This window comes from Schistocerca serialis, chromosome 3 (genome assembly GCF_023864345.2).
Source record: "Schistocerca serialis cubense isolate TAMUIC-IGC-003099 chromosome 3, iqSchSeri2.2, whole genome shotgun sequence".
In the NCBI taxonomy this organism is placed as follows: domain Eukaryota; kingdom Metazoa; phylum Arthropoda; class Insecta; order Orthoptera; family Acrididae; genus Schistocerca; species Schistocerca serialis.
In genome coordinates, this window is record NC_064640.1 from 433314267 (window position 1) to 433327857 (window position 13591).

Here is a 13591-nt window from a genome sequence, read left to right on the forward strand (position 1 = left end):
CCTGCCAGTGGCTGAAGAGCCCAAAAGCACCTGGTCCTGGAGACTGAGCCAGTGAAGTCCTTCCAGGCAGGGAAACCCAAGGAGCAGTGAGAGAAATAAAAAAAAAAAAAACTCGTAAGATCAAGGAAATTGCGGTGGCACCCACACCAGTGCTACCTACAAGCTCTGTGGCTGAGGACGGGGGTGGAGATTTTAGTGTCTGCTGAGGACCAAGATCTTGTCAGACCCTCAGACACAATGGATATAGACTGCTCAGGCAATAAATCAGTGGCAGCAGGTGACTCAGAGGCATAAACTGCCTCATTGAATGTTCATGCCTTCCCAGTCTCATGATGTCGTACTCCAGTGGAATTGCGGCAGTTTTTTCCACTGCCTGGCTGAGCTACAGCAACTGTTTTGAAGCTTTACACCTGCTATCTGCATTGCCCTCCAGGAAACCTGGTTCCCAGCAGTGCGGACCCCTGCCCTCCGTGGCTATAAGGGATATTACAGGAACCATAGCGGCTATAATAGAATGTCAGGTGGAGTTTGTGTGTATGTCCTTAACTCGGTCTGTAGTGAACATGTGCCCCTTCAAACCCCCTCTTGAAGCTGTGGCTGTCAGAATAAGGACGATGCAGGAAATAACTGTATGCAATGTATATCTTCCTCCAGCTGCAATGATTGATCAACTCCATAAACCTTTCCTACTTCTGCCCATAACCCCTTGTGGGGTGGTACCATGCTTACTGGCCGAGTCAGAGATGCCAAAACTTTACCGTCGCAATTTGACCTCTGTCTCTTAAATACTGGGGCCGCCACACATTTCAGTGTGGCTCATGGTAGTTACTTGGCCATTGATTTATGAATTTGCTGCACAGGACTTCTCCCATCTACCCACTGGAGAGCACATTACGACCTGTGTGGCAGTGACCACTTTCCCATCTTCCTATCACTGCTCCAGCATGAGGCACACAGATGCTTGCCCAGATGGGCTTTGAACAAGGTGGATTGGGGAACTTTCATCTCTGCTGTCACTGCTAAACCCCCCACACATGGTAACATCAATGTGATGGTTGAGCAGGTGCCTAGCAGAAAATGCGATCCCTCGCTCTTCAGGGTGCCTGAGGCATAAGGCAGTCCCTTGGTGGTCGCCAGAAGTCGCTGAAGCAATTATGGAGCTTCGGCGAGTTCTGCAGCGGCATAAGTGGCACCCTCCCCTAGATCACCTCATAGCCTCCATGCCTGTGTTTGCTACCTTATCAAACAACAGAAGAAGGAATGTGAGGAGAGATACGTCTCCACCATTGGATGCCACACGTCACCTTCCCAAGTCTGAGCAAAGATCAAACGTCTTTTCGGGTACCAGGCCCCAACAGTTGTCTCCAGTGTTACATACATGGTGAGTTATGTACTGACGCAAACGCGATTGCTGAGCACTTTGCTCGGTCCTCTGCGTCGGAGAATTACCTCCCCAGCATTTCGCACACTAAAAAGGCGGCTAGAAAGGAACATCCTCTCATTCACTACACACTGCACTGAATCCTATAATGTACCATTTACAGAGTGGGAGCTCCTCAGTGCCCTTGCACATGGCCCCAACACAGCTCCTGAGCTTGATCGCATCCACAGCCAGATGATTAAACATCTCTCATCCGACTACAAATGACATCTTCTCGTCATCTTCAACTGGATCTGGTCATGTGGCTTGCTGGCTCGATGTCAGGGTGGCTTCCGCCAGGGTCGCTCCACCACTGATAATCTTGTGTCCATCGAATATGCCATCCGAACAGCCTTTTTCAGACGGCAGCACCTGATTGCCGTCTTTTTTGACTTGCATAAAGCACACGACATGTCTTGGCGATATCATATCCTTGCCACATTGTATGAGTGGGGTCTCCATGGACCACTCCTGATTTTTATCCAAAACTTCCTGTCACTCCGTGCGTTTGTGTCCAAGTTGGTGAATCTGATATTTCCATCCATATCCAGGTGAATGGAGTCCCGCAGGGCTCTGTATTGAGTGTGTGTGTGTATTTTTTAGTGGGTATCAACGGTCTAGCAGCAGATGTCGGGCCCTCCGTCTCACCTTATCTGTATGCAACGATTTCTGCATTTCATACTGCTGCTCCAGTACTGTTGTTGCTGAGTGGCACCGCCAGGGAGCCATCCACAAGGTGCAGTCATGGGCTCTAGCCCACGGCTTACAGTTCTCAGCCGCAAAGTTGTGTCTCATGCACTTCTGTCGGCGTCGTACCATTCATCTGGAACCCGCACTTTACCTTAAAGACAATCCACTCACTGTGGTGGAGACATATCAATTCCTAGAACTGGTTTTCAACACTGGATTGACTTGGCTCCCTCATCTTCGTCAGCTTAAGCAGAAGTGCTGGCAACACCTCAATGCCCTCCATTGCCTGACAACACCAATTGGGGTGCAGATGGCTGCACGTTGCTGCAACTCTACAGAGCCCTTGTCCAATCCTGAATTGACTGTGGGAGTGTGGTTTGTGGCTCAGCAGCGCCTTCAGCATAGCATTTACTCGACCCTGTGCACCACTCTGGGATTCAATTAGCGACAGGAGCTTTTAGGACAAGTCAGGTGACCAGTGTACTGGTGGAGGCTGGTATCCCTCCACTACAGATCAGACGTGCGCAACTGCTCTCCAGTTATGCAGCACACATTCATAGTTCCCCTGAGCATCTGAATAACCGTCTCCTTTTCCCGCCCGCGGCAGTCCATCCCCTGCATCGGTGACCCAGATAGGGGCTAATGATTGCAGTTCGTGTGCGGTCCCTTCTCTTTGAACTGGAGTCCTTCCCTTTGCCACCTCTACTTGCAGTCCGTTCACGTACGCCTCCATGGTATACGCCTTGGCTGCGGCTTCGTCTGAACTTTTTGCATGGCCCTAAGGACTCCGTTAACCCCGCTGCTGTCCGCTATCAGTTCCTCTCGATACTTGACATGTTCTGGGGCTCGGAAATGGTTTACACCGATGGCTCAATGACTGATGGTCACGTAGGCTTCGCATATGTTCATGGAGGACATATTGAGCAGCACTCCTTACCAGTTGGCTGCAGTGTTTTCACTGCAGAGCTGGCAGCCATATCTTGTGCTCTTGTGTACATCCGCTCATGCCCTGGTGAGTCATTTCTCCTGTGTACTGACTCATTGAGCAGCCTACAAGCTATTGACAAGTGCAACTCTCGCCATCCTCTGGTGGCTTCCATTCAGGAGTCCATCTATGCCCTGGAGCAGTCCCGCCGTTCCTTGGTGTTTGCGTGGAGCCGAGGATACTTCGGAATCCCCAGCAACGAACTTGCCGACAGGCTGGCCAAGCAGGCGACGCAGAAACCGCTTCTAGAGATAGGCATCTCCGAAGCTGACCTGCATTCTATCTTACACTGCAGGGTTTTCCGGCTTTGGGAGGCGGAATGGCATAACAAGGAGACTGTGAATGTGTGGAAGTCTTCCATGCAGACCTATCATAGGGAATCAGTTGTCCTCTTCCGGCTCTGCATTGGCCATACATGGCTAACACATGGTTACCTACTTCGTCCCGAGGACCCACCTCAGTGTCGCTGTGGCTCCCAAATGACAGTCGTCCACCTCTTGCTGGATTGCCCACTTTTAGCCACTCTGTGGCAGACTTTTAACTTTCCCAGCACCCTGCCTTCGGTGTTGGGCGACAGTGCCTCCACAGCAGCTATAGTTTTACGTTATATCCGTGAGAGTGGGTTTTATACTTATATGTAGGTTTTAGCGCATGTCCTTTGTCCCTCTGTGTCCTCCACCCTAGTGCTTTTAGGGTGGAGGCTTTAATGTGTTGCAGAGTGGCTGGCTTTCCCTCTTTATTCTTGTTGTTGACCAGCGACTGTAATCTGCTTTCATGTTTTACTCTCTTCTGTTTCTAGCATCTCTCTGTTGTTTTCTTGTCCTCTTTTCCTCCTTTTAGTGTTCATTGCCTTCCCTTTCTTCTTGTGGCTTTCCTTTCTTTCAGTTTTGTGTTTCGCCTGTTTTATTCTCACACTTGTGGCATTATTTTATTGAGAACAAGGGACCGATTGCCTCGTAGTTTGGTCCCTTCTCCCGCCTTAAAACCTACCTACCTACCTACCTACCTACCTACCTACCTACCTGACCAGAGCCTGGTCTTGCGACTGTACATTCTCGTAACCACAGCTGCCAGCAGTCATGTAAAGTGGTTATATTCCTTCCAAGTCTTTCTGCAGTATCACAACAGGAACATCCAGCATCCTGTAGTTCTATTACATGACCTTGTTAAAACTCAATGAGGCATTCTTGACTAACATAAACTCTCCATGCCCAGTCTCAAAGGTAACTAACACTCAAGACTGTTAAAGTGTGTATTTAAAGTAAACATGATTTGCATACTTGTAGTGGCACTACTAGCACCACTGTCATGCGACTGGTACAAAATTTTAGTAGACATAGACATAATGTGTCGGATGTTGAAACGTGCCTGCCGACTTTTGTTTGTCTCACAACTGCTTCTTTGTGTTGCTTTTTTTCCCCAATGTTTCGTGGAAAATGAGGAACTCGGGTATGTATAAATTTGATTGGGAGGGGGAAATGTGGGCTTTGATGTGAGGACACAGGCTGATGACTTGAAGAGATAAGGGTAAATGAATGACAAAGGATTGAAGGATATGTTGTAGAGCTAATTTCCACTCGCACAATAAGGAGAAGCAGAAGAATGGGGAAAAAAGGAGAGCATCCAGTGAGGCACCTTTTGAAGATGATCACTTATTGCTTGAAAGTGTGTCTGCAACTGTTCGATGGACTTGGCAGTGACTGCTTTGTTAGTGACCATAATGGGGTAGGATCTTCAGTGCTGGAATATGTTGAGTGGATTTATGGGACATATATTTATCTTGTACCTGAGTCTTTCTTAAGGATATGATGGGTATTACAGGCATTATGTCTTTGAGGGACAGTAGTATGCGGCTGGTCCTGGTGGAGGTTCGAGTCCTCCCTCGGGCATGGGTGTGTGTGTTTGTCCTTATCGTAATTTAGGTTAAGTAGTGTGTAAGCTTAGGGACTGATGACCTTAGCAGTTAAGTCCCATAAGATTTCACACACATTTGAACATTTTGGACAGTAGTATTTTATAGCCTGGATGTGTTGTGAAGTATCTTTTTGGACGGATAGCAATCAATAAGTAATGGGCATTTCCCATTTTAATGCTTTGTAGATAGATCAGTGGTGGACAGTATGATCAGATTGTTTCATGTTGTGACGATATTTTATAATAAAATGGATGAGGATGATGTCATGTGGCTAGTGTGTTAGAATCATGGGAGGATACATCATAGAGAAGTGTTTGTGGATCAGGTGATCAGGGCAGTATGATTTGGATAATACTTTGCCATCGTCGATGTATTATTGGTAGTTGGTTGGCTTAATATGTAGAGCTTTTCGTGGAGTTGTAAGAGGTGAATGTACATATTTAGAAATGTGGCAAGATGTCTAACCACACTTCTGAAACCAATTGTAAGACACTGTAGTCACTAAGTGAAGGACTTGGGCATATTGAAAAAATTCGCCTGCTGAAGAACGACCTGCTTGGGAGGTTTGACATAAGATCTCTCTTTACATCATTACCACTTCAAGTCACCTTGCTACTCTTAAAAGATCATTTTGAACCACGTGATGGGATCTATTAACAAGTTAATGGAGTAGCCGTAGGCTCACCACACGAATGGCAATAAAAGCTGTGTGGCTCAAACCTAAATACATCTTCTGTTATTTGGATGACATCTGAATTGTGTGAGAACATGTCACAGTGTCCCTAAATGAGTTCCTGGGCAACCTGAACAGCACCCATCAAAATATACAGTTCATGATGGTGCAAGAAAAGAATGAATGTCTTCCATTTTTTTAGACATACTAATAAAAAGAAAAGCAAATGGTGCCCTAGGACATGAAGTCTACAGAAATAAGACCCACACAGATCTCTACCTACATGTAATGAGTTTTTCGCGCAGCAGTGTACTAACAACTCTGGTTTACAGGGTGCATGTCATTTGTGACAAAGACAGCCTGGGAGCAGAGCTGCAACAGCTAGAGATGGGTTTTAGCAAAATAGGTACAGCAAATTTCAGATTGGTGTACATTGAAAGAAAATGAGAGGTATAGCCATCTGCGGAGAATAGGTAGGGAAAGAGAAACTCGCAGTTATGTACTAATACTGGGTCTCTTACAGCCAAAAATTGCAAGAATCCTCAGTAAGATAATCATCAAAGCTGGCTTTTGACCATCACAATAAACGAAAAATATACTTGGCTCAGCAAAGTACAAGCTGCAATTGCATATACTCATGTGTAGCATCCCTTGTGAATACAGGCTCCAGTGCATTGGTCAAACGCAGTGCTGTATCTCTCAACATCACATTTAACACGTTAGTTGCGTATATCTGGGGGCATAAAGACAAGTCAGCAGTGGCAGAACACAGCCTGAGTGAAATACATACATTTGAATTTGAGAAAACAAAAATGTTTGAGTGAGTGGCATCTGTAAGAACACTATTGAAAAATCGATTGAGATAAGGCTCCATGTCAATCTCGTCAACAGGAGCAAGGGCTTACAGCTAAGTTTGGCATGGAACAGTAGCAGTTATACGCCGAGGCTGAGCCCGACAGTTGATGCTTCGTGAGTCTGGGCAACTCAGAATGCGCTAAGAGTTGAATGGTGGCCCAGGACGCCTATATAATATTGACAGTTCAGATGATGATGATGATGATGATGATGATGATGATCAAAATGTTGAGGAGTTTCAGTGCAGCCACCCAAATGGAAGCTTGACAAGTTTTCATAAGAACTAAGCAATTTATTATCTTTTGTGTTTGTCTGTTCACACTGCTCAGCATTTTTGTTTGCTGGTTAGTGATTGTCATACACAGATTCTAATCTTGACTTTTCCATCAGCATTCAATACTACTAGATAAAATCAAAAGCTCCAGATAATCAACCATTTTTTGGTTATTGAATTCAGTTGCTGTACCAAAAATGGCATTCTGATCATGTGAAGTCATTAACTTCCTGAAATAATATGCAATTATCTAGAAGTTCAAAATATGTAGTTGTCCATGTCATGAAATATAAAAATGAAGTTGGTGGAAACCTTTGTTACTCAAATCCTAGTCTGTCAACATTTTGGGAACCCAAAAAGTTATCTACACAAACAAGAACTTAAGTCTTGCCCCGATACACACAAAAAGATACCATTCCAGCATAATTTTGTAGAAGGCAGAATGTATTGTAGGTACTGACTAGTGGCAGGTATACCCAGAATCTTTTGTCATGAAATATCTAAACTATTTTGCTATTCACCACTAAACTAAGTCACCACCCCCTTTCTTCCCCTCTCCATTCAGGTCTTGGATATGCCCCTTTTGAGTGGGTCATAGAATATTTACCTTTTCCTGCGTCAAATTGAATAAGTTGCTTTTGTTTGTAAAACAGGATTACAAGCAGTTGGAGCTGAGTTGTGAGAACCAAGATGATGTTGACTCGTGGAAAGCATCATTCCTGCGAGCAGGGGTTTATCCAGAGAAGTCAACAGAGCAAGCCAATGGGGAGGAGGTTGGTATTTGTTGTTTATATTTTATTGTAAAGTTGCAGTTGTAAAATCTTCTAAATATCATTAAAGAGGAGAATACATTGTTCACTATTTGGACTAAATATATCTCATTTAATCTATAAATTGTTGCCTCCTCATGCATACAAGTAATCCTTTTAAAGAATTACTCTTAAAGTGCTAACATTGTTTTGTTGTGGCATGTTTGCATTTTCTTACAGCCTGTTGCTATCTGGTTATTTGTAGCAATTTGTGTGTTGTTTCTCTTTTTTATCTCTTATGTGAAAATTGTTAGTTGCATTCTTTTTTTTAATTTTTGGAATAAGATATGTTCGAGGAGATTTTGTTAATTGATTTGACTCAGTGAATTCATTTTCTTCATATGGGATAAGTGATAATAAAGAAATATATCGGAAAATATTTCTCATGTGTAAAATACCAGTAACATTTAGTTTATTCCAATGCATTGCAACAAACTGTCCCGTCAGTAATAATTTCTGTTAACTGGTAATACTTTCCATTTTATGATAATGGTAAAACACAATTACATAGAAATAGCCATATGATTGAATATGCTGGATATTCATACTTTCACTACAAAAAGTTCATTTGATATACTTAATAAAAAGTATCACCAACCATGCTAAAATAACATTGGACTTGAATTTTCTAATTCTGTAGCAGTGGTGGGTGGCACCAGTTATTTCTTACACCCAAACCTCCAGATGTCAGACACTCGGATCGATACCAAACACTGTGTATCAATAGAGTATCAACTGAAACACTGATGTAGTTCATGCTGTAGCACCAGAAGTTCGGAATCTAGGCAAACTGTATCTCTGAACTCTGATAGTGAAGATCTCTGGTAGGTGAGTTGGTAGAGCATCAGATTGTTGTATTAAAGATCACGTGTTCGAATCCTAATGGCGGCGATTTTTTTAAAAAACAAATTACACTAGTAATATGGGAGAACATTTTTCTGCCATGTAAAAGTGCCTTTTGGAGTTTGTAGCAATGTTCTTTTGTCAGAACATGTGTATAGATAGGTGTGATGTTAGCTATACAAATGTACACTTTAGGTACCTTCAGTGCGACATTCTGAAGATCTACCAACTCATCTACGAGAGGTCTATGTATTCAGAGCTCACTGATATGGTTTGTCTATACTCCACAGTTGTGGTGTTACTTTTAATTATCGTTTACACATCTTTTGCTGGATGACAGCACCAACTAAATCGGTGTTTTGGTTGATACTCTGTCAAAACACAACATGTGGTACGGATCCGAGTGTCTGACCTCTGAAGGTTTGTGTGTTAGTGGTGACTTTTGCGGTAGTGGATATCAAAATGAGGATGGTATTTCTGTGTGCGCGCACTTGCAATTTCGCTGCCTGTTTGCCAGTGTATAAACGTAAATGACTATGCACCAACTGCTCAGATCAATGTGTTTTTTTTTTTTTCTCCAGGTTGAAAATATGTGTGTTCTTTTCCCTCTTTTTAGGTTAGGGTAAGTGTTGAGTCTGGCAAGAGTGGCAGATCAGCTGTCGAAGAAGTGAAGTCATCGGACCTGGTGCTGTTATACTTAAGTTATTTGTTTAATTGTTTTCTTAACATTGAGATTCCATGGCACTACTATGTAGTGTAGCAAAAAAAAAAGTTCCTGGAGAGTAATTGTTACCATATTTAGTGACATTTTGATCCATTCTTGTATCAACTGTTTTAATATTTTGCTTCTCATTAAAATTAGAGCTACCCTTGTTTTACATGGCTGAATTACTTCAAATGCTTCTCAGTATTTATGAAGGTGTTTCCTTACCCTGTAAATGTATGTATTTGAAAGAATGTGTGGGATTAATTTGGGGGGTTTGGGGGGTTGGAGAATAGAACACAAGTGTTGACCTGTTCTACACGTTACAGAAGATAGTGCATGGGCAGATGTGTGCTATACTTGGCTTATTAACAGGAGAAAACGGGCACGCGCGCGCACACACACACACACACACACACACACACACACACACACACGCGAAAATCAGTAAGCAACTTTGTTTATTGATCAGTTTACTCAATGGATTTTTGTCCGGTTTAGGACAAATATTGTTAGTTTCAAGTCTGTTTTCCATACTTAGAGAAACTTTTGAAATTGGTCCTAGGTCATGAACAATTTCTCTATTTTAGTAGTATGATAGCAGGTTGTAGACAGCTGTTTGAACTGCACCATGATGTCATTACATAAGACAGACACAATCATTTCTATAATATTTAATATTTCTCTGCTGTGTGTGTGTGTGTGTGTGTGTGTGTGTGTGTGTGTGTGTGTGTGTGTGTGTGTGTGTGTGTGTGTGTTTTACCATAGAAATTAGTTTTGGTGATTGTAATTTCTCCATTTCTGTGCCACAGAATTCTTTTTCATATTGATAATGCAGAGACCTCCTTTTCAGACATATCATGCTGTGGTTTTTGATCTTCTACCTTGAATCTTATAATTGTTGATGCTGTAAGGAACTCCTTATCCATTGGATGCTTTCCCCAGTATCTTCTTGTCTGTGACATATTATCCATGTTAATGTTCTTGTTCTCGTGGTTGTGATGTAACAGACAGTCTAGGATATTAAAACTCTTGTAAAAGGAGTACTCAATTGGTAAGATTGTTACAGTTGCAGAGAGAGAGAGAGAGAGAGAGAGAGAGAGAGAGTGTGTACAGCTGATAGGTGTGTAACCTTAGGAGGTGTACCTGCCTTCCTGTACTGCCAATAGAAATACATAAAAATAAATTGCACTACTCGTTGGTTTCAGAAGAATAGGTTCTTTTTCCAGGAAGGAAAGAGTAGAAAGGAGGGTGGGCAGGTCACCACCCCCCCCCCCCCTCCCCAAAAAAAAAAAAAAAAAAAAAATCCTGGCAAAATTTTTCAGAAAGTCCTCTTTCCTCTCAGAAGCTAAGACGTATCATTATGAAAGTTAAAGGTGCTGCTTTCTATTTTAACTGTTTGTTTGCAATACTGGGAGTTGTGCCTCATGAAGATAAGAACTGACCAGCCGTTCTGTCTTCTCTTGACATTAAAAATACTGGTACTTGACATTTGTTTCTTCAAATAATGAATACATCTAAACAAGAGTATTAATTTTTGTGCAAGACCATACTGTGCATTGTTGTCACTCTTTTTTTTTTTCCTTTGTAATTGTGTTTCTATATTTTCTGTTTGCCCAAATTAGAGTCTTCTGTTTCTCTCAAAACTGTGACTGGAGCTCCAGTCTTCTTGTGTGCATATGTTGACATATATTTCCTATTAATGAGTTAAAATTTTTCGCAAAGAAAGCCATGCCGGCATCCATAATAATAATAATAATAATAATAATAATAATAATGTACGGCTCAGTGTTCTGCTGCAAATCTCTCTGTTCGATGCCAGTTTGGTGACTTGCATGTCCCTGAGCCTGTGACACCTGGTATTCCCAGAAGGTCACCCATCCAAGTAGTAACTGGGCTCAACATTACTTAATTACTGTGATCAGGTGGCTGCTCTATCCAAGACTTTGCCATTGACATCATAAATGATGACCTATAGAAATCAAAATTTAAAGCATATTTTAATGGCTGAACAGAGAGCATCACAAAATTATGATGTTATTTCCTATTATGGAAGCCGGCAGCTGATTCCATTTCATTGGATGTTTTTCATAGTGTTCCGTAAAGGTGTTTATATTTTATGAAAGTTCCTATATATCAAATATTGATTACAACTGTTTCAGTTAGGTTTTGTTTGTAAAAATGTGTTTTTTTTTTTATTTTTTTTTTTTTTTTTTAAAGGAACTGTTATCTGAAATTACTGTGCACTAAAAAATTAATAAAATCTTCAGATAGAAGTATAACACTACAGTAGAAGTCATGGAATCATATTTATAAGTTGTGAGTTGTGGTTAATTCAGCTGTAACTTTATTGCAGATAGTGCAGTCCTAACAAGTAGCTGTTGCTTTATATGTTTTCCTAAATATTACTACATGTCAACTTTTACTTGCTGGATTTTCTAGTTTCTGTGTGTGATTAACAGATATTTAAATTAGTGTCTCTAGTAAATTGTGGGTTTTATGTGACTTATTTGATAAACTTTGTCTCTGATAAACTTTCATTGCCATTTACAAAAAAATTGTATTTTTCATTGCATGCATTGATTAAACTGGATCAGGCATAATAGTAACTGTTCGAATCTTAGCATGCGTCACCTTACATCAGTTCAGTTTTCAACCTATGTCCATTGATTGTGAATAAGTACCTCTGTTTTTTATTTAATGCCAGATGTTTGAATTACCAATTACTCCTGGCAGGTTCAACATTTTTAACACTAATGTCTGACAGATCATTCGGGTTTCTCATTAAACTGAAGCTTAAAGTAGAAGGAACTAGTGTAATCTGTACTTTACTGAGGACATAGATGTTGATGGAATATCAACCTACCAAAAAGTGTTACAGCTTTAATTGCATTCCAGAAATGTGCATACATTCTAGACTTTAATTTTTAGTGTACAGCTCTTGGAGGAACACGTCAGTAGTACATTGAATAATAGAGCACATGTTTTGAATGTCAGTTCGAAAAAAACTTGAACACACAGTGCTAGATATTACTTTTCCAATGATACGTTCTTGATGGTATACAAAAATAGGGCTTTTAAAAATCCACCTATTCATAGTCTTTCATTATAATTGCATTTTAAACACGATCCCATTAGAAAAATAATATTACATGCAGAGAAATTGCTCACAGTTTATTTACTACTCTGCAAAAATTGATTTTCCTGTGAGTGTATGCAGGGCAGTAAGGTCATTTTAGGTTAAGAGATATAAAATAGAGCCCAGTTTGCAAAATAAGCTTTCAACAAAAATGCACCACTGTGGAGCCTTGGTTATAAAATAGCAGCCAATCAACAAGTAGCGTGCAAGTGTATGCATGTTTAACGTAACTTGTCCCTTCTAATACTTCTTGTGCCAAAAATTGCAGTTACTGGTTAAATTAGCTCAGGCTTTAAGCTGGACAGTCAAGAGACAAACTGAATTCCTATAAACACCTTGTTTGGTAAGATGAACTTTGATTATTAAATCAACTTTATTAGAACTATCATAATATCATTCAATTATTAACACAATAATATACATGACAAACAGTGTCTCAGTAAGGTAGTGGAAATAAAATCTGAAGGTTACTTTTTAATTTTTGTTAATGTACAGGGAACTCGAATGAACTTTAACGAATAGATCAGTAATTGTAAATTAAGACCTTGGTAAAAAAAAGAAAACAGAAATTACTCTTGATTTTTCAGTATTTGAAATTTCAGGCTCCAGTACTGCTATAAAGTGGACGTTATAGAAGAAATTATTGTCGAGTGCTCAAAAATTCATGTGACTGTATGTTCACAGGTGTTAACTGATGTTCAGTAAATGTGATTCTTTATAAGGCCACCACAAACATGCAGCAGATTTTAAATCTGGCGATCTGGAAGCCACTCCCAGGAACCACTGTCCCAAATCAGTTAACTGTTGCTGGAGTACCAAAGTGCAATGTAGTGGAGCATTAACATGTTGATACAGCATCGTTCAGCATATATTTGGGAAACAGTCTTCCAGCAGCAGTGTGCAATTCCACTTGCAAAAATCGTAAATAATTCTGTCTATTTAATCAATGAGATGGATCAAAAGGGGTGGATCAAGTTGTCTTGTACAGTTCCATTCCAGACATTTACCAAAAATCTTGCTTGATGACTGTGCTTTTCAATGCTGTAAGGATTGTAACATACACACCCATTACAGTCACGATATTAACCCTTTCAATGCTGCATTGTGTGCTGAGTGCGACTTTTTTGTGGCTGTACTGCTTGCCAGATGCTCAACCTGTGCTGAGAGACAGCATTGCAATTGCTATGAAATACTTATCATTCAATTTTAAGAAAACTATTAGGTGAAAAAATTGATTTTTGTACACCTTACAGTCTCATATCGTCGCTCGATGAAGGACTGAATT

At 40.9% G+C, this 13591-nt stretch overlaps 1 protein-coding gene across 4 annotated transcripts in view; it reads left to right on the forward strand.

Annotated features, from left to right (window-relative positions):
- Positions 1-13591, forward strand: part of LOC126470319 (dynamin) — a 110093-nt gene that overhangs the window by 47772 nt on the left and 48730 nt on the right. For 3 of the 4 annotated variants that reach the window (XM_050098096.1, XM_050098099.1, XM_050098097.1), the window contains exons 13-14: positions 7466-7585; positions 9081-9149. In XM_050098096.1, the coding sequence (XP_049954053.1) occupies positions 7466-7585; positions 9081-9149 (189 nt within the window). The remainder of the gene's footprint in view (positions 1-7465; positions 7586-9080; positions 9150-13591) is intronic. The other variant, XM_050098098.1, reaches the window with a different exon arrangement.